Raw genomic sequence first — 27185 nt, 5'->3', positions numbered from 1 at the left:
GAAAGACGCCCATCGTATGCCATCTTTCACATGTAACACAATTCACGTTTTATTCAAGTGCTATCCCCAAGGTTACAACAATTCTGCCAGATGAAGAGTTGACCCCTATAAGTATGGGTGGTAATTCCCCATTCAACAAATTCTCGAATGAATTCTACACTGGATAAATACCATGGAGAAACGTGCTGCAAAAGGCAGAGAACACAACCTCCCCATACACAGAAGTGAATCAAAGTTATCCCTGCACGATGCCAGAGGGGACGGCAGCTTTGGGTGACAGGTGGCACGCCTCTCTGCCAAGGAGAAGGTGTTGCTCCTGGCAGTTTTATTAACAGAGGCATGTGACCTAAGTAGTGGCATTTCACAGCTGAGAAACCAGCTTGTAATATGCCTTTTGCTTCACTGAGAGGCGGGCCACATGTCCACAGAGGCTGCCACTCTAACTGCAAAACATTGCCATACCTTCTCCAGTATACTTCTTACAATCAATTATTTATATTACTATGGAAATGGAAATGGGCAGATTCATGACATTTTCCCAGACAAACCGAAAAGGTGGCTTTCCTACAAAGGTGTCACTTGCTAGCACAAATGCTACAAGGAGCAAGAAAAAAGAATACAAGAAAAATAAATGAGTGGGCTGGAAAAGGTAAAAATAACTCCCTATTTATCAGTCGTTGGAAGAAGTTTACAAAAGAGAGTCTACTCTATTTTGACTAAATTATCAAATAGAACACAAATTCAAACTCTGACATTCTCAGAATTCTGACATCCGGGTCTACGTTTCCAGTCAATTCCTCCACAGCCCCCACTGAGGTGACTTCCGCTTCAGACAAATTGAACAGTTTACCCATCTGTGTATCTGTTAGCATCTTAGTCAGAGTCCTTATTACATAATTGCCTTCATAGGAAAATCCTTTTGCACCAATATTTCCATTTTCTAGGCTAGCTAACATCCAAGACCTGTTCTAATGCCACTTATTCCAAGATACTGAACTATGTCCCCACCTAGAATATACCTACTCTTCCCCTTCTCGAACCTCCATACCCTCTCCTCATCCACACGTCGATGTGGCAATAATTATTTCTCAATCTCTACTGGGCAATAAGCAATTTCAAGGACTGTGGAATTTCCATAAAGTCTAGGAGCATAGGTAATATTATTTTACTATATAATAATATTTTATATACACTCATATATGAGAATATTTTTACTCTAACTATAATATCTTTATAATTTCTTATGGATATTTGCCCAGGTTACCAAACTTTATTGACATTTCTTGATATCGAATGCCCGGCACACTGCTGCATGATTAGTAGGACCTGTGTTTGTTGAATAAATGAATTAACTGGTTGGCTCATTGATATTAAGCTAAGGCTTGCCCTTCAAGCAGACACAGACGAGATGAAGGGTGACAGAAAATCAGAGAGTAGACAAAGGTCTCGAAGAGATAAAGGTGAATGACCTGGAGATGCTTCGTGGGGGACACGGTGGGAGAGCTGGGCTGCAGCGAGGCCTTGCTGTTGTAGCAACCGTCTGTGTGCAAACTCCGGCAAGTCGCCAAGCCTCTAATTTTTGTTTTCGAATCAGGGACTTAGATAAATGTTTTCTTCGGTACAAAATCCATCATTTTAAATAAATGCTAAGTAGAAATGGTTGCTTATAACTTTTGGAAAAGGCAGAGTCCAGGAGGCGGCTATTAATAACCAAAATGAGAAAATAATATAAGCAACAGTAGAATGTAATAATACAACTAGGAGTTCCACATCGGTTTTCAATGACGGTGTGGAGAGAAGACAGGAACAGACCCCTTACAGATGAGAAGACAGACTTCGAGTTGTTCAGTGCCTGGTCTGGAGTCACAGGGGTCGCTGATGGAGGAAGTGAGATCAAACTCAGGTGCCCCCACTTGGCATATATACTTCCCACTTCACAGGGCACTAAAGTCTAAGGGAGGAGAAAGGGTGCCGGACACCAACATTCATAAAAAGGAAGAAAATGGGAAAAATATAACAACTTGACAGTTTTAACTGACTATAAATGTAGTGACTTTTTCCCTCAATTATTAGAAAGGTAAAAGGTAGCCCTGGCTGGCATAGCTCAGTGGATTGAGCACGGGCTGTGATCCAAAGTGTCGCAGGTTCGATTCCCAGCCAGGGTACATGCCTGGGTTGCAAGCCATAACCCCCAGCAACCGCACATTGATATTTCTTTCTCTCTCTCCCTCCCTCCCTCCCTTCCCTCTCTAAAAATAAATAAATAAAATCGTTAAAAAAAAAAGAAAGGTAAAAGGTGAAGAGGGATTTTAATGAAGAGGAGTCTACCCATGAAACATGAAATCAATTAAATATTTTTTTGCTTTATTCTACTACTATAGGAAGGAAGAAAATAAAAAGAAGAATTATTTATGAATAATTTAGTAAAAAGTCAAAGACTTCCAAGGTTGTTGGTTCTCGGAATTTAAACAATTAGTCAGCTCTCTTGCTTCATTTACATTTATAGTGCTAGGCAATGAGAATTGATGTGAAGCCTGCAAACTCTTAAATCATCAAATCCCTTACTAAGGCAGAAAAAAGACATTGAAACAAAAGCCTTTCTAACTTACATCAATTAAACTAATAATTACTGAACACCTACTGTGTGCAAGGCACTCCTCTGGTTGCTAGGGGACCATCAGTGAACAAAACAAAACAAAGATCCCACCCCTCCAGAAATTTATTTCCCATGAAGGGGAGACGTTCTACTGGGGCAGAGTATTCTAGAAAGAGAAGGTGCACCTGTATGAGAAATTTGATTAACCAAAATGCTACGACATTCAGCAATCATTCAGGCTAGTGAATGCATATTCTAAAAAGTCATTCATTGAATGTAAGAAATGAATAGTTAAACATCTGTAGCCTAATGTTCTAAATACGCACATTTTTAAAGCCATTCTTTGCCTATTTCAGGAGCATAGAACGTTGCCTTGAGACGTATACAAATGACTCAGAAGGAAATAATTCATAAATGTGTGAGAAAGTGTGTGCAATGCATCACCATAAAATGTACATTATCAGAAGGTTCTTGCAGAGGTTCTGTCCTTATTGTGGTCCATAAGTATCCATACAACGTCAGTACTTAGTAAAATGCAGACTCCTGGGTCCTTCCCAGGCCTACTGTGTAAGACGCTGTCATTTAACCAGTTCCCTGGGTGATCTGTATGCATACTGAAGTTTGAAGAGCATTGTTCTAGGAGAGCCTAAAAATAATCTCCTGAAAGGGAGAATATAAGTACTTCAAAAATTATCACTCACTCAATATTTTTCAATTTTAAAAAGTTGTTTCAAGTAAAATTTTACTTTTAAAATTGACATATCAAGAATTTACATGGTAAGCTTGCTTCAGCATATACCAACATAGAAGAAGAAGTGAAATTTGCATTTCACAGTTTCAAATCTGTCATTTCTAGCTGCAAACAAAGGGCAATTCATCCTTCACATATATCAATGTATATGGTCTCCCTCTACTGTCTGTGATTTAATGACTATCTATACATAGGAGTAGAAATATTGGGTGTTTTTGATGTCTCATCCTGCATCAATCTCAGTTTCCTAAGGTAAATCATCTTGACCTTAGCTCAAAGGAGAACAAAGCACAGGACATCATCGTAGGTGCGGAGCTACCTAGAACTCTCAGCAAAACCAGCTACCAACCTCAAGCAATGATGGTCTGGAAGGTACATGATGAGAATATCAAGAAAAGTTGGGAAGTAGGTAAAAAACCAGGTCTTTCTCCATTAGTCGCTGAACAGTCATTGCACAAACAGATTCATTTTCCCTATATATAAGAAGAGGGGAAACAGGAAAGGAGGCAGTGATGAACTATAGAAGCAGACCAGCCCTGCTCAGCATAGACCCTGGAGGAGAATGTTTCATCCACACACACTCCCTGCCAAACCAGGTAAAATATCCCAGAGCAGCCATGTAGCAGATATCAGAATGCACTGAAGAAGGAAAAGACAGCAACAAGCAGAGCATCTCCGAGCCAGAGGGTGGACTTTTTCACTAACTGAAGGAGCATGATTCTCCTCTAGTACATGTTCAATGCTCAAGGATTTTTCTCTGCACATCAAATACTTAGAGGTATTTTTTCCATCCTTACCATTTTCAGCTACGAGTGTAAGGTAACCTCTCCACACCCCCACTTTTCATAGTTTAAAAACAAAAACCCCTAAGCCTGCCATGGCCCTCTTAGCATTCAAAAAATAAATAAAACTTCAGTAGGGATCTATACCTACAATGGGGCCACTTCCATTGACATATGTATTAATATCCTGTCTCCTCCTAAAACAGGGTTGAGAAATTTGACAAGTATAAAAAGTAAGAAAGAATGTTCTTGAAGTAAAGTGGAGGAAGCTAGCATCTACACATGTAATCTAAACATTTTCTATGGTTGAGCATTAAATTTAGCTTTGAGCTTCCTCGTAAGCAAGGAGAAAAATGGAAAACACAATACTCTCATTACCAATTAAAATGAAACATGTCAGTTTTTCAAGAGAGATCAACAGTTTTATAGTATTGAAATCTAAAAAGAATTTTTAACAATGGGCTTTATACAGGGGGCACCGAACAACATAATAGGCAATTACTAACAAAAATATGAAAAAAGTCAGGTATGTAGTTAGTTATGCTAACTTGTTGTTAATGATCTCATAGAAGATACTCTTAAATATCAGTTCCTCACCAGGCCTTGTGACAAAAGCTGGGTAAAGGATAATTCTGGGCTATCATCTCTGGTGAGCGCCTGGTATCCTATGGAATTAATTAAAGAAACATCCCGGTGCTTGGGACATCAGGCCAGCAGGCAGCCAAGTTAATGAACTGCTATGAAAGCTGAGACTCCTCATTTGTTGATGGGGCTGTACACTGTTCGAGAAAATATCAATAGAATATGAACTGACCTAGTAGAAATATATGGTTTCCCATCTCATTTGGGCTCTCTGAATATTTGCTCTATTTATACTTGACCAGACCCTCTCCCTTTCCAACCCCCTCATTGAATAATTGAAAAAACAAAGGCTACCAAATGTTATTTTCAAACCTCTTTTCTCCTCTTCCCCAAACTCATCACCACCCAAAGGAAAGCCTTCTCCTATTCAAGCACGTCCCATTGTTTTCATGTTATCTACTCTCCCTTGGCAATCTCATCCACTATTGCGGTTTTAATCACAGCTCTTTGCTGATAAATCTCAAGTTGACCTTCCTTTCCAGATCTTTGACCTATGGGATCTCTCAGCTTCATTATTTCTCAGGTATCTCAAATTCAACCAGTCTAAAATTCCTGTTACCATGATCTGTGCTTCCTCTTTTATTCCCTGTTTTGTTCTATGAAATGGAAACCTGACAGTCATCCTCAACTTCTCTTTCTTTTTGAGTCTTAGAGCCAATCAGTCACTAAAGCCTAATTTCCTTACTAAATGTCTGTCAAATCCATTCTTTCTTTTCCATTCCCACTGACACTTGACTAAATTGAGTATTAAATTGACCTTTTTTTCACCATTCCCACAACCATCAGTGGCCTGTCAACTTGGGTCTTAGCTTTGAGTCTGATTCTTTTCTTTAACCTCTCCAAAGTATTCTGGGTTCCCTTTCTAAAATATGAGGATAAATCTATCGTGTTTCTTCACTGTTCAAAATTCCTCAGTGGATCACATGCTTATAAAATAGAATCTAAATTCCTGGGCTTGACAAGATTGCCCCTTAGTAGCCTAGACCTTCTCCTTTTCAGGTTGGTTTTTCCCCACTGTTCATCCCTGAATATACATTTCAGAATTAGTGCTGTATTTAGAGCTCATTCCGCATTCTTTGTTTTCTATGTGAGGACTTTCACTCACACTCTGTCCTCTGTGTCCTCCTCTTATTCCTCGAATGGAGTGAACATCAAATGTCACCTCTTTTCAGAGGCTTCTATGAGTTTGCATCACTTCTTTTCTTGTTCCAGAGAGAGCTAGGCACATTTCTCATTTATCTCTCTAAGGCATATCTATTCCTATGGTTACATTTATCAAACTGACTGGTAATCATTAGGCAGTAAACTTTCTTGATAGAGGGATTACAGTTCATCTATGTCTGGTCATCAGTAACTATAGCAGAGAGTCTGGCCCAGAGAAGGTGCTCACTAAACATTTATTTAGTTATGATAGAGTTCTGAACTGGAATAGAATAACAACAAAAAGGGATAAAAGAAAAAAAGATAGAGGTCTGAATATATCTTCTTTCTTACCAACAGAGTAATAATACCTGTTGAACAAAAAGTGAGAACATAGTAGTATATTTATTTGGGAAAAGAGGCCATTATTTGTTTATGCTAAGTTGTTCTTGCTGTTCCAATATCCTTTTATTACCTTTTAAATTCTATTGTAAATAGTTTCTCCTTTTGAACCTACTGTCAGCAATTTGTTTACTGATTTTTTTGTTCTACTCTTTATAACATATGATTTTAAAAATGTGTTAGGACACCACAGAGAACAGAGGGAACTGCCCCAGAATGTCCAGCAATAACTGTAGAATAAGCTGTCCAGCCAGAGAGCTTTCACTCAGGGCCACGTGCTGTGGGTGCCATTGTCATTAAAGGAGAGAATGGGAAGCTAAATGTGCTGTTCAAACTAGCAAACATGCAACATACACATCTCTTTTCACTTGCACACCCTTGCCCCAGAACATTTCTGTATTTATTTCCTGCAGGCCCACCTAGAGTGCGGACACATTAATTAGGCTAGAATAGCCTGACAACAATGAAAACACCTTACGTTTATCTAACTTTATACACAGTTCCATATAATCTTATCGTTACAATAAAATTAACAGCCTGTTTTTGTGCACTTTACACTGATGGCTCTCTAAGCTTGGCTACTCCCTTAACCCTTTGGGTCAATCTTACCCCTGACCCCTGAAATTCAGCCTTAACCATTCTTTTCTAATGTTTTATCCTCACCCACCACACAGCACCCTGGTTGTAGAGAGGACACCACAAGGCTCTCTAAGCAAACTGATCTGCCATTCTGGACCTCCATGCCCTCATAGGGATTCACCAACCCAGCCACTGTTTCATTTAAAAAAAAAAAAGGAGCTCCTTTCTGATCTTCACTTTTCTACATGGACAGGGCTGGGAAAAAATGACAAACATTATTTCCTCAACTAGAGCATCATGTGGAGTAGCCACTTTACGTTGGAAGTTCATTTTCTCTGAAAAAGGAGCTTTATTACAATCTGGTAGCAAGCACAAAGGTGAGGGTAGAGTTTCCTAGGTCTACAGCAGAAATTAGATTAAGTAAGAAAATGTCCTTTTCCAAACTTCCCAGAGAAATATGGAGAGCAGGTAAATTGAGAGTGGAAGTGGATGAGAAGAGGCTTCTACTGTTAAACGGCTTTTTGGTGTCTATAAGTTCAGAGACAGAGCAGCTCTCGACCCTGTCAAGATGCCAGACCATGATCAAAGTAGGCAGGTTGTTGAAGAGGAGGCAAAGGACACAGAATTGAGATGAATGAACTATGAGGATAGGTATCCATGGATCACACACCTGAACGCTAAAAGCACCCAAATGTATGGCAAGGGTTGACCCAAAAAGGAAGACTGCCAGCAATAAGAATGCATGTTCAGTGACAGAGAGTCTCTGGGAAGCTGCTAAATGCCTGCAGCAGAGTTGGGAAGAATATAGTTGAGCAGTTGATAAAACTTCACAGGAGAGAGGAATGCATGAGGGTGGATCATGTGATTAAAAACCAACCAACCAACCTTGGTTTAAGAAAGTATCTAACAGAAAGTGGTACTAGTCCTGCCTTTGCTACTAATGAAAATTATGGTCTTGGGAAAGTCATTTTTTATTTCCCTGGGCCCTTGTTTTCTCATTTGCAACATGAGAAAGCTTTCTAAAACCTATGGCAAGTGCTGCACTTTTATTTTAGCCATAAATTTTATTTTTATCTCATGTTATTAGATTTTAGGTTAAAAAAACTATACCTGATTAGAGTGATTTCATGAATTTGCTCAATACTCATCAGTTAAGGAGGGCTAACACCTTAAGAATTCATCTCTTTGGTGACAGTTTAACAAAAGCAGATGAAAGCGAGTTACACATACCATCTCCTTGTTCTCTGACACACTGCTGGTAAGTAAAACATATGGTAAGAATTATGATTCACATTTTACAAATAAAACCAAGATGAAAAAAGAGTATTTCCCATAGTCTTTTGTGCATTTATTTTAAAAAGTGAACAAATGTATTTTTTGTAACCCATGAGCCTGTAACTACCTATAGAGTTCTATACTTCTTCCAACAGACTAGGGGACCCTTGAAGATAATAATAATAAAAGTACTACTATTGATAACAGTTATTATTCTTTTCATTTACATGACCTTAGCACCTAGACTAGAGTCTGACCCATAACAGACATGTGTGTTTATCAGTGAATAAGTGGTTACATCTTCATTAGAAAGCAAAATAAATTACATGGTGACGCCAAGAACTGCCCCCAAAATAATTTTGTATTTAAATTGACAGTTAAGGCTGATTATCTGAATCCTTCAAATAATTGCTTTGACTTTTCAATTTGTTGGCCAGAAAGTGACTAAAATAGATGATCTTAAAATTGATAAATGGGGATTCTGATCACCAAGTTTCTGCTTAAGCCAATAAATTCTCTTCATAAAAACATCAATGCTATATTTGGTAACATAATGCCTTAAGTCTGAGACTCAAGAAAATTAAAATGATCATTTTTCATTTATACTAGGATGTAAAATGCTGTAGACATTCATAGAGAACAATCAGGGATAAAAAGTAAGTAGAACTTGCACACATAAATTACATGAATGTTTCCACATAAAATTTAAAACCTAATGGTAGCTCTTTGATGGATAAGACAGCACATCACTTTGACAAGGCTTCCCATCTCAGCTTGACTCTGGTTTCCAGCTACAGCTTCCCTGAAAACTGACAGCCTTCTCCTACTGAGATATTGCTTGCAGTGTAATATCAGAACAGTGTGCACTATGAGTTGTTTTGCAGTGGTTGTAAGGTGCTCATTAAACCATTCTGTCCTCACCTATGGCTTCCCAGCCCTCTGTGGTCTTACTAAAGGTCCTGGAAATATGGCTTCTGAAAAATCTTTTTATGATGACACCAGCCCAGCCACTGTCCAGAGACTTGTTAAAAAACCATAAAACAGTCATTGTGTATTAGCTCCATAGATTGCTAGGAGAAAAAATTAGCGCCTGAAGAAGAATGGCAGCTGGCAAGCCACACGATAGAAACATAAAATAGAAGCTGCTACCATGATCTACCCCACGCAGACCATTTGTTCCCAGGCAAATGAAGTCACGGAGTGAGTGATGGTAGGGCAAAAGAATTCAGAAAGTCCAAGCTCTCTCGTAATAATGAAGTTGTCTCTGTCCTCATCTTTGCCTTTCACCTCAATCCTTTTCACATAGTAGCTCTTTATGAAATATCAATGATATAATTTAGGAAATGGGCTTAATAAGTTCAGACAATATAGGATAAAATAAATATAAAAACTCAAAAGTATGGCAATCTGGGGTCATTTGCGGTAGAAATAAATAGCTTTATATTTTTCAACTGCTTCAATATTATCACTACACCCCAGCACATGTAATAGTCAAGATCCATAATGATTACTTTACATATGCAAGAAAAGTATCTATTAAGTTCAGCGATCTCTTTAAAAGAAGTTAGTAAACTATATAACATAGTTTGCAAAAATCACCTTGTAAAATGCTTAAAAGGTAAAAGGTTGGAGTTTAGAGAGACCAGCTCTCAAGTTCCCTGGTAAGTCAGTTAAGAGAATCGCGATTCTGGGTAAACGATGTTTACTTGGAGGTGAACACTTTTTTTTAACTACAAATATAGAATCTCACAACTGTCTTTGGCTTTTCTTTTGTCCACACACCCACCCTTGCTAACAATGTATGTGCTCTTAGCCAAAGTTCACATCAAGTTGAACATAATTGACTCTAAGTCCGCGCTGTTTAAACCTAGAGATCATGGTTTGGAAACCAACTTATCACAGGTCTATAAAGTGCACCAAAATCCTCCTGTTGCTCCAGAATTGCAACACCGAAGGTAGCTGCAACCCCTTTTTGTCCCTAACTCTGCTGCGACAAATTCTCCTGTAAAATGTTCCTTTGGAACACCTTTTATTCTTCAATTACTTTAATAAGCCAGGACCTAGAATTTCACAATAAGTACCCTTTTCAAAGTTAGTTTTCCCCCTCCTCATTTAATGTACCTCCCTTACACATTTTAGTAAGAGTTCACTCTCTTCTAATTATCTTTGAATCACATCAAACTCTGCTTGGACATATCATTATTGAAACTAAAACTCAACACATGCTTCAACATTCTCCATTAATTTGCCTTTCGTATCAATAAAGAGTCATAAAGTCACAGATTATAAGCACCCATACTTGAGTTAATATCTTCATTATTAGTTCCTAGCCTACACTCACCACTCCAGCCAAGCAGACCTGCTTATTTTATCCCCAATGGGAACATAGTCTTACTATAGTTTCTAACTTTTACAAATTCCATAGTTAAAAATTTTAATCAAAATTTCTCTAGCATCTTTCTAGCTCATTATACTCACCTATATTTCTTTCAGTATTCTCTAAATTAGATCAAGTCATGTTTTTAAATGCTTACATTGCAATAATTCATTTTTACTTGTTTTTATTTGTTTTACATGTGTCCATTAACTACACTCCCTTTAGAATGTAAAGTACTTAGTAACTAACAACAAGTTCTCAAATTTCTTACATGCCATGTTTGGCATAGTGAACTTTCCATTAGAATTGAATATCTGTTGTGGGGGCTTTTAATTTAAATTTCATTTATTATTTATTTATTTGTTCATTTATTTAGAAGGAGGTACAAAAAGTGATGGAAAATCATACTGCCAAGGGAATTCCCAGCAGTCTGTCTAAATGACCATCAGAGTTAGCCAGGGAGCAGTCTGCTGCGGATGGGCTATGGGACTTTACACTTGACCCTCTCTTGCTTAGCTTTAATGTATATAATTAAATCCTGAGAACACAAGGCTGGAAAGCTGAGGTGAATTAAAAATCCCAAAACTTAAATGATAAGGCAGTTTTAAGCCAATAATTTAATATTTACAAGGAAATAAAAAACAAAGTCTTGCTCTTAGATGATGATGATGATGATGATAATTGTTCAAGCACAAAAATAAGGAGATATGGCCTAGTAGCAGCCCATATTTAAAAAAGAACTTATGGATAATCATCGGTCTAAGATCTACTTCAGTTGTCTATGATGATGAAGAAACTAAAAACCTAAATATTGGGGTGAGGGGATTGATGAGGTATGGCATGAGAGAGAGAAGATTCATTGGTGCAAGTAGCATATGGAAGAGGTATGACTCCCAGTAGCTGATGGAGAATTGGTCAAAATTTCAGGGAGATAGTTGATTATATAGCAAAACTTACTAATGGTCAGGTGAAAATCTGCTTCTGAGTGTAAGTCCTATATCCTTCCCCTCTCATTAGAAACCCAAATCACAATTTAGAAACTTAGAGCAAATGGGAACTACTTCTTGGCAAAGATGCAATAATAGTGTTTTAAGTATCTAACTGATTGGCCTAAACAACTTTTCAAAGTACTCTAATCCCTTATTTTGTGATAAAATGCAATAATTTATTAAGATAACTTACTGTAAAACGGGTTTCAATCAAGCTAAGAAAGTTACTGGTGCATAAATAGGAAACATTTATTTTGTTAGAAATAAAATTCTTATATGTGGTTGCATTAGCTAAAGTCATAGTTAACCAAGAGTATTTTTGACTTAAAAGGATTTTCCTCTATCATTAGACTTTTTAAGTAAGTTTTTATGTCAAATAGTAAAAAAAAAACTTCTCAGAAGAAAATAATTGGATTTTGAAAAGAAACCCAAAAAAGCCAACTGCATGTAAAATGTAAGCAAATGTAAAAAAAAAAAAAAAGGTGCACCACAATGCAAACAATTGTAAACAAAAGGGCACTTTATAGTGGACATTTTTAAAAGAGAAATAACATCATTAAAACCTTTATCATATCAATACTCATCAGATACTACAAGGCAAAATATTAAGAGAGAAACCCTTAAAATGGTTGAAAATGTACCCAATCCCTCAAAAAACTTTTTGATGCTACAAATTCAAAGGATATTTTTATGGGACTTGTCCAAAGCTCTGAATTTAATCAACTAGAATTATTTTCAAGTACTGTTTTTTACAGTCCTTCAGAATGATAAATTTGATGTTTGGTAGGGAATGTGCATTTTACCAGAAGGGTGGAATACAGTGTCCTTGGCTAGGATGTCCTTCACAGAAGAAGGACATGTTTGTACTGTGTGTTTAGCATATTTAAAGACACACATTCCAGGTGAGCAGCTTGCTCCAAAGCACATTCAATTTTTATTTGTGGGTAAAGCTATATTGACTTAGTACCTGCACCCTTTGGCAGATCTTATTTCAATATTGTCCACAAGAACCAATTTGAAAAAATTTCTAGGCAGCCTACTGCAGGTAAATTTTATGTCAGATAACCTTGACAGTTGTCATGACCAGAAGACAAGTGTAGAACAAATGACATGCCAGAAGATTTGAAACTATGCAAAAAATATATAACAACTGAATTCTAGGAGGTTAAAAAGCAAAACCAGAAAATACCCCCAAGCTCAACTTTGACATGAATGAAATAATACAGGGATAGAAAAATAACTGAGCATTCAAGGGACAGGGTTGCTCCATTTATCACTTTAAAGTAACTCTACATCAAAAGTAATTCTAAAAATAAAGTAGACTAGTCTAGTCACTTAGTTATGTTGATGTAAACTGTACTAAGCTAACTTCTAGTAAAAGAAATGGTGATGGTAAATTGACTAGAGAATGGCTCATTTGGGAAGGAGAGGTGAAGGTCACTGGAGGTTCCAGAATTTCTAAGATCCAAGTGGCTAATATCCAGACAAACTGACTTCCTCCCTGAATGTGCCCAGATGGCAGAGATAACACTGATATGTGGTCTTCGCTGTTTTTTGACAGGGAATGTCACCAGTAGGTGACCCCATCAGCCTGAAAGCAGGAAAATTACTAAATGATGCAAGAAAATGCCTGCAGGCAAGTATACCATGGGGTCCCTGAGAAACAAGAGGGCAGAACTTAGGAAAAACAAATTTTCATTTGGAGGTTACACAAAGCAGGCTGTGATATTTCTTTGCAGACAGAAAAAATAAGAGCAATTCAGTTTCCACAGATACTAGGTCTAATAAGAAAAGAAACAGATTCTCTTTGAGGAAAATAAGACATTATATATAAAAGGCGAGGCAAATGGCATGATCTCATGGCATAATGGTCACCAAAATGAGATCTATGATCTATGAACACAATCTAGTCTGGAATCAACTACTATAATAGTATGGAGACATCTCTCCACACAACACCAGTCAGAAGACAGAAAGTAAATGAAGTCCAAACTAATGCAAGGGTGAAATTTTAATATAAGCCCTTCCTCAACAGAATTGTCAAACACAAGTCCAATTAATTTTTCAAAAATAGAATTCTAGTTTTCAGAAGGCAACCCACTATTAACAATTATTTTTAGCAAAGTTATGAAACTGGAAAACAGAGTGAAGAAAGAAAGGGATCTTTTCTCAACTCTGACCATTCCCCAAAATGAGATGATAATAAAGTATGGGAAATAAAACTACTATATAAAAATGAGGAAATATTACTTCCTCTTGAAGGAGCAAATTACGCTTCTAAAATCTATAATCAATTACTTTAGTTGAATCAAGGGAGAATTATTAAATATTTAATTAAACCACATTCAATCTAGATTTCCCATTCCCTTAGAGATCGCTTTCATACTGATAATTAACAATTTCTAACTTGTGCTTTCAAGATGTTTCATCTAAGCACTAGAGGAAACTATATTAAACATTAAAATATAGGGGATTAGCATATGAACTTAAACTGGTCATCTCAGAAAAGTAATGAAATTTTTGCTGATGAAGAGATATGCCGTTCACTAGTAAAAGTCAAGATTGAAAAACATGAGTCAGTTGTTGAAAGTCACAATATTGTAGCAGAAATTTTTTTCCAAAAGCAAAGTCTGAATTTATAATGCATAATTCTACATTATTTTTGAATGTTTGTTGTGAAAACTCTGTTCCCTTTCTAAAGCATCAGTTTCCATTAACAATAACCATATAACCACATCAGTGGGAATGATGATCAATTTCTATCATCAGACTTCACACTCATAACTGAATGTCATGTGACTGTTACAAGACTATGAAATCATGCCAATTGACTTCCTTTCGATAATTTTATATTAAGAAATATGAATGCAGCAATCCCCTAAAGACCCTCTTCATATGGCAGCACATACATGTCAATTGTCCTAGACATTAATGTAGAATGAGGGTCTCATTTTCTTCATAAATGTAACAAGGGAGTTAAGAACAGGTGACTCAAAACTCTCACTTTATCCAAAAATTTATATATGAGGAGAATAAAGAAACTCTTTACATAAAGAAGGTCTTTGAGAATTCATGTCTGTAAGACTCTACATATCCAAGCCATTTTAAACTTGATATCTACCATCCTTTCATTCGTAATTTATAAGTGGCCTAACTTTAAATTCTAATGACCAAAGCCATTGTGTTAAAAGAAGAAGACTAGAAACCAAAACTCAAATTCAAGAGGTCATCAGTGCTATTTGTCATAAAACAAGCTCATTCTGGGGGGTAGGGGGGAAGGACTGAGGACATATGGACAATCTTAACATATGTAATAGGAAGAAAATAAATAAATGTTTTAAATTATTTACTTTTCCTTTGTATCTAGGCACCCCAGATTTAAAATATAAGTACCCGATATACTGGGGAGATGACTGCATTAATCCACCATTCATAGGTAAGTCTCGTGTGTGTAAAAGGGGGCATGTTAGGACAAAGAAGCAGCTTCAGCTGTTCAAGACAAGATAAAGCTTTCAGTCCCAGTTCAGGGGACAGAGAATTTGTGTGGGCGGGGGGGGGGGGGGGGGGGTCTAATCACTCACATTGGATTATTCTATTAAACTAAGAAAATTAGAGCCAATCATTTAAGAATGGGATGCCACCTTGGGCAAATAAGCCTTCCAAACACAAACTCAGAAAATGAGGGCTAACAAGCATGTAAACACAAAATCCACAACAGGACACTGTTCATGGAGAGTTTGGCATCTTTCAGGCTCCTGCTCTCCCCAGAAACACGATGGGACACTTTTCCTAAACTATAAATACACCAGAATGGGGATAAAAGGCAACACCTGCGTGGACGTGTGCTGAGAAGGGCAAAGTCTGTTCCCCACAGACCTAGAAATAAACAGGGAAGGCGCTATGATCCCAAGCACCCATCATGCAACGTCCTGAATTTCTTGGCACCTTTTTCCCCCAGATGCAATGCCTACCTTCCGTGTGGACTGCAGAGACATAGGTCCAATTGTAACGCTTGACTATATCAAGCATCGCCCTTGCCTGCAGAGTGTCAGAAGGGACAACCCTCAGGAAGTATTTGTACAAAGTTTTGTCACTCAGGTCGATACTTGTGGCGGAATAGGCGATCTGGGGGATGTCAAAGAGCTGGAGCAGGTTCTGCACTTGGATGGCAACAGAGCTGGAGCCCGGGCCGATCACGCCGGCAATGGGCTTCTTAGTCCTGCCTGGGGGGAGGGACTGCCCGTCAGGCAGGCACCGGTTGAGTCCATCCTTCTCATCTCGAATGGAAATCAAGGAGTCCCTGATGAACTCGATGCTCTGCTCCAGAGCCACGGATGAGTGCCAGCAGGAGTCCCGGATCTCACTGCCCAGGGTGATGTTGGGCAGGAGGACCGGGTCCGCGTTGATCTTATCCAGCGTGTGGAACATAGCCTCCACCCTCTGGATGCCGTACTGCTCCCTGATCTCCCCGCACTTCCTCTCGGGCACCTTCTCGGCCGGCGGCTGGTGGTGCACTGAGAAGAGCGCCCCAATGATGACATCTCCGTCCATTCTGGCCACCGAGCGCTGAGACGAGGCTCCGGCCAGCAACACTTTCCTGCCGGGGCTTCTGGGGAGAAGGGACATCTCCAAAAATATCGCTGGGAAGAAAACCAACAGGAGCCGGACCATTGTGATGAGGACGCGGTCCACAGCCCGCCAGCCACGTTTCCACGGAAGTCCCGCCAGCCGGCTGTGGGCGCGCACCGCGGGGCGGCCCCACGCCTCTGTCACCCGGCTTAGTCCTGCTCGCCAACACCGCTCCTCCAACGCCGTCGCCGCCTGCACCACCGCCTCCTTCCTCTCCGCCTCCTGCCCCCGGTCCTCCACGACCACCTCCGCTCCCAGGAGGCGTTTCTAGGAGGATGCAAGTCCTCCTCCTTCACCGGCGCACCAGGGCAAACTGTTCAAGGGTACAGTGCACGTCCTGGTCACGGCGGTGAGCAGGAAGCTGCGGACAAGAGAGGACAAAAATCAAAGCTCCGTTATCACCTGTGTCAAAACTCAGGGGTCAGTGATGTTAATCGCTGCCCGGTCCAGCTCAGTTCAGCACATCACGATGTGGGCTGGAGAGACCGCTTGGGAGGCAGCTCTGGTCCAGGTGGAAGGTGCTGGGTCCGGTGGCCGGTGCCCTCATCGGTCCCTGGAGGCGCGGAGTCCGACCGACCCGCCCCCTCCTCCAGCCACAAGTCCCTTCCCAGTCCCCAGGGCACAGCACGCTGACGGATCTGAGAGGGGGAGGGAGACAGGGGAGGGCGAGCTAGATCTCTCACCCTAAGAGAACTTTCAGGGTTTGAAAAGATCAACTTTTTCCCAGAAGAAATTTGGAAACTCCTTATGAAGCGCTACTTCAAAATGAACGCGAACAAAGAATGCACCTTTTCACTTTAGTCTGAGGGGTTGCAGAGACCCTAACGGACAACCCAAGTAGTAAATATAAATGTGCCAGCTTGAGGAACTCCATCTTAGTTACTAAGGCAATGCCTGGTAGTCCCTGCACGTCGGAGTTCGGTACGCCCCCCTCCTAACCGCCTCCCAACAAGTCAGGTTTACAGTAGGGGGTGAGGGAGAAGGGTGCACCTAAGGTAACTTGTTTCCCGTGGTAGGGTGAGGGATGGAGGGAGAGGTGGAAGGAGCTCCTGCACTTGCCTAAATTGGGATCTTTGTGCACAGTTGTTAGAAAGGAAACGGAGCTTCCGAGCTGCGGAGCCCTGCGCCTTCAGCACCCTGGACAGTGCTCCGTCCGGCGACCCAGACTTGCCCCTGCAGGGCCTGGGGCGGACGCTTTGACCTGCGAGTTGCCATCCATTGACAACCCACACCCTCCTCCCCCGACTCGCTCTTTCAACCACCACCCCCTGCATTCTTACACACACACACACACACACACACACACACACACCCCTCCCCTCGCCTCCTCACCATCCTTCCTTCCTCATTCTCTTCCCCTTGCAGTCAGTGCTCTTGCAAGTATATTCAAACCCCACCGCTTCAGGCATCAGAGGCGCCAAATTCCAGCCGCCCGAGGGGCTGAAGTTGGCTCCCTCCTCGGCTCCCTTTCTCAAGGTGAGAGTCGGTGGAGAAAAGAGCTAAAGGCGCGTGTGGGATGAGGAAGGCAAAAGGAGCAAAACAACCCAGGCATCCATGGGTCCCGACGCTTCCCGGGATGCGGGACTAAAATAAATAAATAAGCGAGGGTGCCCCTGGGACCAGGAGGAAAATCCCATAGATTGAGACTGTCTGCCACTGGGGGTGGGTTTCACCGCCGAGAGCTTTCTGCTCACCTGAGCCGGCTTGCAGAATTTGGACTTGAGACGTACCTGAGTCTGGGTAGACAGCGCTGTGGTCCCCAGGCCAGAGGACCTCGGCCACACTCGAGAAGCAGACGCCTCAGCTCTAATCCAGACCGTGCGAGGCTGCTATCTGGGCTGTACTCTAGTGCCCTCTTTCTTCAGCACTATTTTACCGCAAGGGAAAAAGAGGGAGGAGGGAGGGAAAAAAATTAAAAAACAGGTCACCCAAGGCTTGTCTATAAGCTCAGGCATAAAAATCAGTCGTTTAATGGGGGGAGGGGAAGCTAGGGAAAAATGAGGAATATTAATTTCTTTACTGCAACAGGGTTTTTAAGCAAGCTGCTAGATATGTGGACAGTCAGATCTTGTGAAAGAAGTGGGGAAAGGCTTAGGCTTCTGCAGGTGGACATTCCTTCTTTGTATTTCAAGGACCCAGATGCATTCTCTCTCCCTGGAACTAAAGCCCCTTCTGAAGGAAACAGTAAATACATGCATAGACAGCTAGAGAAAGGCTTTCTTATTAGGTTTCAAGGGAAAGGGGGAGAGGCTGCCTCCGGTGTGGAGTGAGAGGAAAAGGTGGGTGCACACCATGATCAAGGTAAGCCAAATGAGGAGAGGCAAACCGTGCCTGCATTTTCCAGGTCAAGATGTAACTAAATTGAGAATGAGAGTTAGGTCACATGAAGACACTGGAGTGAAAAACACAGCCAAATTCCTCCCAGGCTGCCATCACCGTCCAGACGGGTCTACAGTGTTGCTTCTTACTGTGTGAAAAGTGGAAGTTAAATCACACTCCTCTGGGAACATGTTGGCTGAGCAGAATGTGCCCCAGCTTCTTCGGGGGGGACAGACAAGTGACAATGTGCATTTCCACTCTTGCTCAAAGCTTTCTGTTCATGTCCTCTGTGGAAATGAGAGATCAGCCTATGTGTGCCCCTTTATAATTGCCTTGTTCATGTCATCATTATGCTATGACATAATGCCATGCCAGCCTGGGGGGGAACAAACGACATGAGATCGTTTTAAACACCCTTTAGTAAGTTCCATGAAACTTAGAGAAGGACACAATGTCTCCAGTCAAGAACAGAAGCTAATTCTCATTTGGTTCTGGTCTTTTTCCCCATAGCATATTTTCTGTATTTTTCTTAGACAATGTAGAAAGGATAGGATTTTTTTTTCTTTTCCCATTAATAATGCACTGAACCAGGTACACACCCTCTAGTCCTAAAACAACTTAGATTTGGAAGCAACCCTATATTCACTCAAGGAAAATAGAAGGTAAGTTCCTGTCTTCGTGCATACGGTAAAATGGTCCCCTGTCCGTACCCGAAGGAAGATGTCTGCTCTAAGAGCAAGACACAGCTGTTCACAGGGTCCCATCTCACTTCTTTATTAGCCATTTAACTTCCATTTTAGATAATACTATTCTAGTAATACCAGGCCTGTCCAGAAAGTATCCATCCATGTACTATGAAAAATAGACATTTATTGAAGATACAAGATCCAAGAAACATTGTAATTAGGACAATGATACCTCAGTCTCCTTCAAAGTTGGCACCTTGGGACCTCACACAGTTCTCCCAGCATCTCTCCACTATTCAAAACACTCTGGAAAATCCTCTGTTGGAGTGGCCATCAGCTACCTCATCGTGATTTCCTGAATCTCATTAACGGTCTGAAATCTCTTCCCTTTCAAAGGTGATTTTACTTTGGGGAAAAGCCAGAAGTCACGGAGTGTCAAATCTCAGCTGTAAGGGGGTGGAGTCACCTGGGTGGGTTGATGTTTCACCAAAAATCTCTGCATGGGACATGATGCATGTCCAGAGGCATTGCTATGATGAAGCTGCCAATCACTCCTTACATTGTCTTTGAAAGTCTTCTGAATCATTTGAATTGTTACCACAGAGGAATGTTCAAGCTTAAGGCAAAATTTCATGCAGATTCATTGCTCTACTCTCTCAGTCATTTTGATGTGACAGCCAGACAGTACACAGCATCACTTGGGCATCTATCACCCCCACTGACTAGTACAGTGAAGTCACCATTGTTCATGCATGTGCATTCCAGTCCACTCTCCTTAGCTGGCAGGTTACATCATAGTTGCACAAACAGTTCTCACTGTTATATTAACAATTATTAACTGGCTGGACTTTTTCCTGGACAGATCTTGTATAAGCCCTAAACATGATTTTCTTGGCACGTTTTATACATATAGTGAATGTACAAAGAGTTCTGTGCATATATAGAACATTAAATGTGATCTGCAGGATATGAGAATGTAACATCTTTGCAGTCCACATTTAGCTTCAATATGTGCTCCTTGAAACTAAATATTTTCAATATATCAAATTGACATAATTTAGAAAAAGATTTGTTCTCAATATAATCCAAGTGAAAACTACACATTCAGATTGACTGAAACAAATAACTTTAAAGAGAGGGATGAACTTGGGTATTATAATGGAAGATTTATGCATATGCATAAATTATATATTACAGGTATTAGGAAAAAATAATTTCAAACGCATCGATTTGAAATTATCAATTAAATTTATTGATAATTATTTCAAACAAAACTTTTAAAGTCACAAGGACAAAAATAAGGCAAGAAGAAGGCATTGAGAAAGGAAACGGCAAGATCATTCAAATATACTTTATATTTCTTGTAATTAAGACTTTACCAAGACAGGCATGATGTAATACAGGTGCAGATATCTAAGGGAAGCTTTATTAGTAGGATTGAAGAGAATGTCTAAAAGGATAAATTACATGCAAATTAACAAATATAAGTCAATACATTAATCTATAAGAATTCAAAGAATGTTAAAGGTGCATAAGTTCAAAAGCACTGCCAGTATGAATCTGTGCTGGGAGGTAGTGCATTACAATTCACTATGTGATTTACAGCAGGGTCAGAAATGTTCGGAGTATTTTGATTTTGGAAATCCATTTAAAACAAAATAAAGTGGAGATAAAGCAAGAGAATACCCAACATATTATCTCAAGACAATTTAAATTATGCTGCTGTAACAATGAGGGCAACAAAATGCTCATCATCTTTATGTGGTAATACATCAAATATTATCTGTAAACAAAACTGTGATCACTCTCTTTAGAAATGTGCATACAATTCTCATCACTCTTTGTCATAAAGGACATCATAGAGAAACTAGTCTAGATTATGCCTGAGCAAAAGGATGTAATGTTTTCCACATAAAACCAGTTCAAAATTCAGACTTCAAATGAGAAAGCTAAGACATGATAGAGAATATTTTTTTTAAATAAAGGAATGTATAAGCTAAGCATATATTCCAAATTTTAGTGTACTCTACAGGGTACTTTGAAAAGTAAAGTTTACACAGTCATTGAAATATGGAAGTGAAGTATGCACAAGAGGTAAAAACTCATTAATGGGGAGGTATTACTGACTGAAAATAGGAATGGAATCAAAGGTCTTTGAAGAAAAATTATTTGTGGAAAATTGATATGTAATGTATCACTAATGAGTATTCAAAGTAGACCAATGTCATGGGAAGTGAATATTTTGCTTTTCCATAAACTACTTGCTCTAAGGACAATTGATTTAGTCTAGTGCGACATTTCTTACATTCATATACTTAATTCATGGGTTCAGTAGGATAATTTAAGCCCAAGTGAGAAATTTTAGTGTATTTATCAATTTGGTTATCCACATTGCTTAAATCAAGGTGGAAATTGCCATATCTTTATGCCCTAAAGCCAAGGCAACAAAAATTTTAAAATACAATAAAATCTCTTCCTTTCAGAAACTCAAAACATTTTTATAAAACATGCTTGATTAATAAAGTAAACCAAATATTTTAAATAAAAAGAAACCAAATTTATATATAATATGTATATAATATTTACATACATATAGCTGGTCTGATTAATTGGGCTATAACCATATATGCAGAGATTGAATGAAAAGCATCCGATTCCATTAGCAACTGCAACTCAACAGTGGCTCCGTGGACTCATGCAGATGGACTGGAAATTATACAACTGGCCACGTACTGTTCTGCTGTAACTGTCTGAACTTTTGTTTTTAAAGCACTAAAATATAATTGAAGAGAATGCAGCAAAAACAATTATTCTGAAAGCATAGTGAGGGCCACAGTTACTGTCTGTGTTATTCCCTGTTGTCCCCAGTGTCTAAAACAATGATATGTGCTAAAATATTAATATTTGTTGAATGGATGAATCAGTACTCTCCCTGAACATTAAAAATACCATCTCATTTTAATGCTCTTTTAAGAAGATCAAAGCCAGGAAGTTTACACTTTTAATTTCTTCACATAATGTAGGGAGAGTAATTATGCTGCAACTGTTTCTCAAGTGCAAGTAACTACTTAGTATTAAACCATTTAGAAACATATTTATACTACAAACTGCACTACACTTGAAGTATTTAAATTTGCTCCAAATGTTAAGAAACCATTTTTTATTTTTCTTATTGTTGTTCAATTACAGTTGTCCCCATTTTCCCTCCATTACCCTCCTCTTGCCCTACTCACCCCCATGTGCCACATTCAATCTCCCCCCCTTGTCTTTGTCCATGAGTCCTTTATACATGTTCCTTGACAGCCCTTCCCCTTCTTTCCCCTGTTATTCCTCTCCCCCCTTCCCTCTGGTTACTGTCAGTTTGTTCTTTATTTCCATGTCTCTGGTTCTATTTTTTTGTTTGTTTGGTTGGTTGGTTGATTATGTTCTATTTATAGGTGAGATCATATGGTATTTGTCTTTCACTGCCTGGCTTATTTCACTTAGCATAATGCTCTCCAGTTTCATCCATGTTGTCAAAAAGGGTAGGAGTTCCTTCTTTCTCTCTGCTGCATAGCATTCCATTATGTAAACATACCAGTTTTTTGATCCATTCATTTACTGATGGTCAAGCTGTATCCTGTACTTGGCTACTGTTAATAGTGCTGCTATGAACATTAGGGTGCATAGGTTCTTTTGAAGCAGTGTTTCAGGATGCATAGGGTATAATTTATTACTGTGCTGACCAATAACAAATAAAACTTAAATATTTTACAAAGGTAAAAAGAAGATAATACATAAATGAAAGCTAACCTTTATCCAATGTTTGGCTATATAATTTGAAAATAACCAATTGAAAAGACTTTCAAAATCAGCATATGCATAATATACATATTATATCAATCCAATAGATGGAGAAACTGAGACACCAAAGAATCTGTTCCTTGTCTGAGCTTAGGGAATAAATTAGGGGCACTGACACATTACACTTCCTATAATTCCAAATTTATAAGTTTATGAAAACCAACCAAATGAACTGAGTTGTGTTACTTATTTTTATTTTTCCTTAAGCTTTGAACTGATGCTCTCATCAGAAAATAAGTAATAAAGAACACGAATTTGAAATCCTCTCCTTTGGACCTTTTTTCTGTGGAGGGCATAAGCATTACAGGTGATTGTTCTATTTGCTTAAAATAGACATCTTTTATAACAGTTCTAATAATGGCAGTAACCTACTTGCACAATCTCACAGTCAACTTTTAAACAATTAGGCAAAAAAAAAAGTATCTAAATTTTTAGATCCAATAAAAGCTTTCATTAGAAAAGGATTATCTTACTATAGTTTCACCTGCACAACAAACTGAATTCTTAGTCCTGTTAAAACAGCAACATGTTGTCTCACTGTAACAAAAATATCTACAATAGGATTATTAATCACCCAGTACACCACCAAAATATTAATCTAAAACAAAACCTGTATTCTTTTGATTCCATGGTTCAAAAATGTACAATAGATCTCAGGTGCTAACAGAATAAAGTTAAAGGCCTTAATCTTGCACCCAAAGTCAAGTGACTGGGGAAAGGGTTCATGCAAACAAAATAGGGTAACTTAACTGTTCATATCCAGCCCTTCCATTCTTTAATGTGGGGAAAGCCAGAGATGAGGAGCTGACCAGAATAAGAGAACTCTGATTCAAAAATGTCAAAGGAGTTATCAAAATAGAGAAGGCACTTTGTGAAAGTCTCCTAGGTAATTCTGATGCACCATTAATTGAAAGTCACTAATACAATGTCATCCTGTTCTCCTACTCATGCTTTTTTCTAACCAAATAAGCCTTGCATTTTTTCATGCCTCAGCTCATAACTCTCACTCTGAAATAAAAGTCACCCATTTTTGTTTCTTTTATGTTTATTTGCCCATCTTCAAAATTCATTTCAAATTCACCTTATTTATGAAAGTTTCCAGTTCTGAAAGAAATGGTGAAAACAATGCTATTTGGCATCTTAATTTGAGATGACATTTACTGTGCAATAACATTACTGATTCTTTACTAATTTGTTTTTGTACCCAGCCTCACTCACAATTGCTGTAGTCACTTTCAAAATAATGACTTATGTTAACTATATTGCCATTAATAAACATACCTTAGAATAGTTATGGAAGTTCTTTAATATATAGCAATGCATTATTTTTAATATTATTCATCATAGCACATAAATACCCTTTCAGTATAGCTTTGATTTTCTGGGAATGTACAATTATCACCAAAATTCTTAACTAGTAAGAAGTAATCAAAGTTCTTGTATTATAGAAAGACAGCTGTGTCTTGCTCACAATTGATCTTCAGAACAAAAAAATAGTACCTAGAACTCAATAGTTACTTGTTGAATATGTGGATGTTTTGAATCAAAAATAAGATGTGATTCTGAACAAATTATATTTCTTTGTCTCTGCAGAGAAATCTTAAACATCTAAGTAACTGCAGGATTATTGGCTTTTGGAAGGGAATAGCAACCACTTGGATATAAGTATATAACTGTATTTTTTAAATCATCAATGCTCGTGTATGGATTTATTTTGGTGGTAATTTAATAAATAGGTATTAAAACTTAAAGCTGCATGTATTATTTGATTTAAGTCTTATTTTAAAATGGCATTCAAAGCATATACACAACTAAAAATGACTGGAAGGAAATTACATCAAAATATTAATAGTTGTTAGCTATAGAAGATAGAATAATTTAGTTTTTTCTGTATCTTTTCTAACATTTATTCAATAAACATATGTTAAGGTATTAAAATGTTATATAAGATGGAAAATAAATCAAATAGTTACTAAATATCTTCTATAAATGATGATGAATTCAAGGAATCAAAGGTTATTCTTAGGTCACAGCTGCTGACTTCACCTATTTTATCCACCATTTAAGAGATTCTTTACCTTTTTTATATAATAAGAACTCTGTTGGGTACTCCAGACAACAGAGTGAACAATATACAACCTTGGCTTTCCGGAAACAGAGTCTAGTAAGAAACACAGCTGGTACACAACCAGTACAGAATAGCATCAAAACTACCGTGATAGAAGAAACACTAAAGCACTATGAGACCATGTGGGAAGGGGGGGCACCAATCCTCACAGATCAGGAAAGGCTTCCCAGGGAAAGTGACATTGAAATGGAGCCTGGGAGACTAGTAGTAACTTCGGTGAAGAGGGCGAATGAGTAGGAAAAAGAGAGCCTAGGCATAGACACTGCAATAGTCCAGAAGTAAGAGAAAGTGCAGTGCTCTAAGGGAAATATAAATGGTTTGGTGAAGCTAATGCAGAAAATGGGGTGACAGTGGAGGAGAAAGGTAAGGGTAGGCAGGTCTTTTGAGAGAGAAAGACATGACGAAAGGCTTTATAAGCCATGTTACAGAGTTCGCAAAAATGGCATCAAATAGCACTAAGAAGGTTGAAATTAGTGAGGGAAAAGCAAGTAACAACATTATAATTAAGATTTAGAAAAGTGACTCTGACTACATTGAAGAAAAATTATAGACCTGAACAATGTGAAAAGCAAGGAGGACAGTTTAAAAGCTGCTGGACTATACTGTTTTTAGGAAAAAACAGAGAATAGTAGTTTTGTAAATTGGAGGTCTGAAAAGAAATCTCAGACAGGACAGAAAAAATGTAGCAACCAAAAAAGAAAAAAAATAATAAATTTCACTTCATCAAAATCAGGGGAAAAGGGGAAGGAGGGGTTTATAGGAACAAGTATAAAGGACTCATGGACAAACACTGAGGTGGACATGGGAGGGAGGTGAGGAGCACTGCAGGGGTGGGCTGGGATGGGAGTAAAAGACAGAAAACTTGAACAATGATTAAAGTTAAAAAAATGTTTCAAAAAACAACAAAACCTTTTTCTCCTCAAAAGACATCACTGAGAAAATGAAAGTGCAGGTAACAGATGGAAAATATGTAACAGATATAGAAATAGAGCTGCATATGATGAAAGTCTTGTATCTGAGCTCCTACAAATCTATAATAAAATGACTACTAATCCAATCCTTTAAGAGAGAGAGGGTTTGAACAGCCACTTCACACACATCACTATATACAAGTAGTCAGGAGGTACATGGAAAGGCACACGTCATGACTGATGAGTCACCAGAGAAATACAAATTATAGCCCCAGGAAGACACCAGCTCACTCACTTGAAATTGTACAAGCTATAAAAATGGAAACCACCAAATGGTGATAAGAATATAAATCAAACAGAAATATCATCAATCACTGAAGGAAGTGTTAAATGATTCAGAACATTTAGAACATGTTTGACAATTTCTTATAAATTTAAATACACACCTGTCTTGACTGAGCAACTTCACTGCTAGATATATATCCAAAGGAAATAAAAACATATGTCTCCAAATTATAACAATGTTCCTAGAAGCTTTATTCATATTAGACAACTGGAAACAACTCAAATATCTATCAACAAGAGAATGAATAAACAAATCGTAGTGTCTTCATATAGTAGTAGAACACTACCCTGCAAAGAAAAAGAGCAGATTACAGAGACATGAAGCAACATGCATGAATCTCAAAAACAGTATTTTGAGTAAAAAACACCAGAGTACATACTGTTGTATTCTTGTTATATAAAATTCAAACACCGTCACAATCATCTACACAAACGGAAATTAGAAGAGTAATTACCTTTGGAGTAAGGTGGGAGATTAACTGCAAAGAAGAAAGGAAAAATTTCCTGGACTGATGGAAATGTTCCATATTTTGACAAAATTGTTGCTTACACAGGTATATACATTTGTAAAATCTGTAATTATGCACTTAATATCTGTGTGTTTTGCTGTGTGAAAATTACATGTCCATAAAATTAGCTACCTTAGAAAGTTATTACACGTGATCAAAGTGAGAGGGGATGATGAACCAAACTAAGGCAGTGAGGATGGACAGAAGGGCAAAATTGGAGGGATGGATGTTGTGAAAATGGGGTATGAGAAAGAAGCCGGCGTGGTTCCCCACTTTGAAGTT

The 27185-nt window shown here is 38.5% G+C and overlaps 1 protein-coding gene across 3 annotated transcripts in view; it reads right to left on the bottom strand.

Annotated features, from left to right (window-relative positions):
* Positions 1–17997, bottom strand: part of GRM1 (glutamate metabotropic receptor 1) — a 325615-nt gene extending 307618 nt beyond the window's left edge. For 2 of the 3 annotated variants that reach the window (XM_036024853.1, XM_028510270.2), the window contains exons 1-2: positions 17893–17997; positions 15505–16523 (exon numbers count right to left, since the gene is read on the bottom strand). In XM_036024853.1, coding sequence (XP_035880746.1) covers positions 15505–16204 — 700 coding nt within the window. In that variant the 5' untranslated portion in view covers positions 16205–16523; positions 17893–17997. Of the gene's footprint in view, positions 1–15504; positions 16524–17494; positions 17776–17892 lie in introns of those variants that run through there. The other variant, XM_036024852.1, reaches the window with a different exon arrangement.
* Positions 17998–27185: the final 9188 nt, after the last annotated feature.

This window comes from Phyllostomus discolor, chromosome 4, assembly GCF_004126475.2.
Source record: "Phyllostomus discolor isolate MPI-MPIP mPhyDis1 chromosome 4, mPhyDis1.pri.v3, whole genome shotgun sequence".
Classification (NCBI taxonomy): domain Eukaryota; kingdom Metazoa; phylum Chordata; class Mammalia; order Chiroptera; family Phyllostomidae; genus Phyllostomus; species Phyllostomus discolor.
Note: the sequence above shows the minus strand (reverse complement) of the source record. Positions and strands in the feature narration are given on the sequence as shown.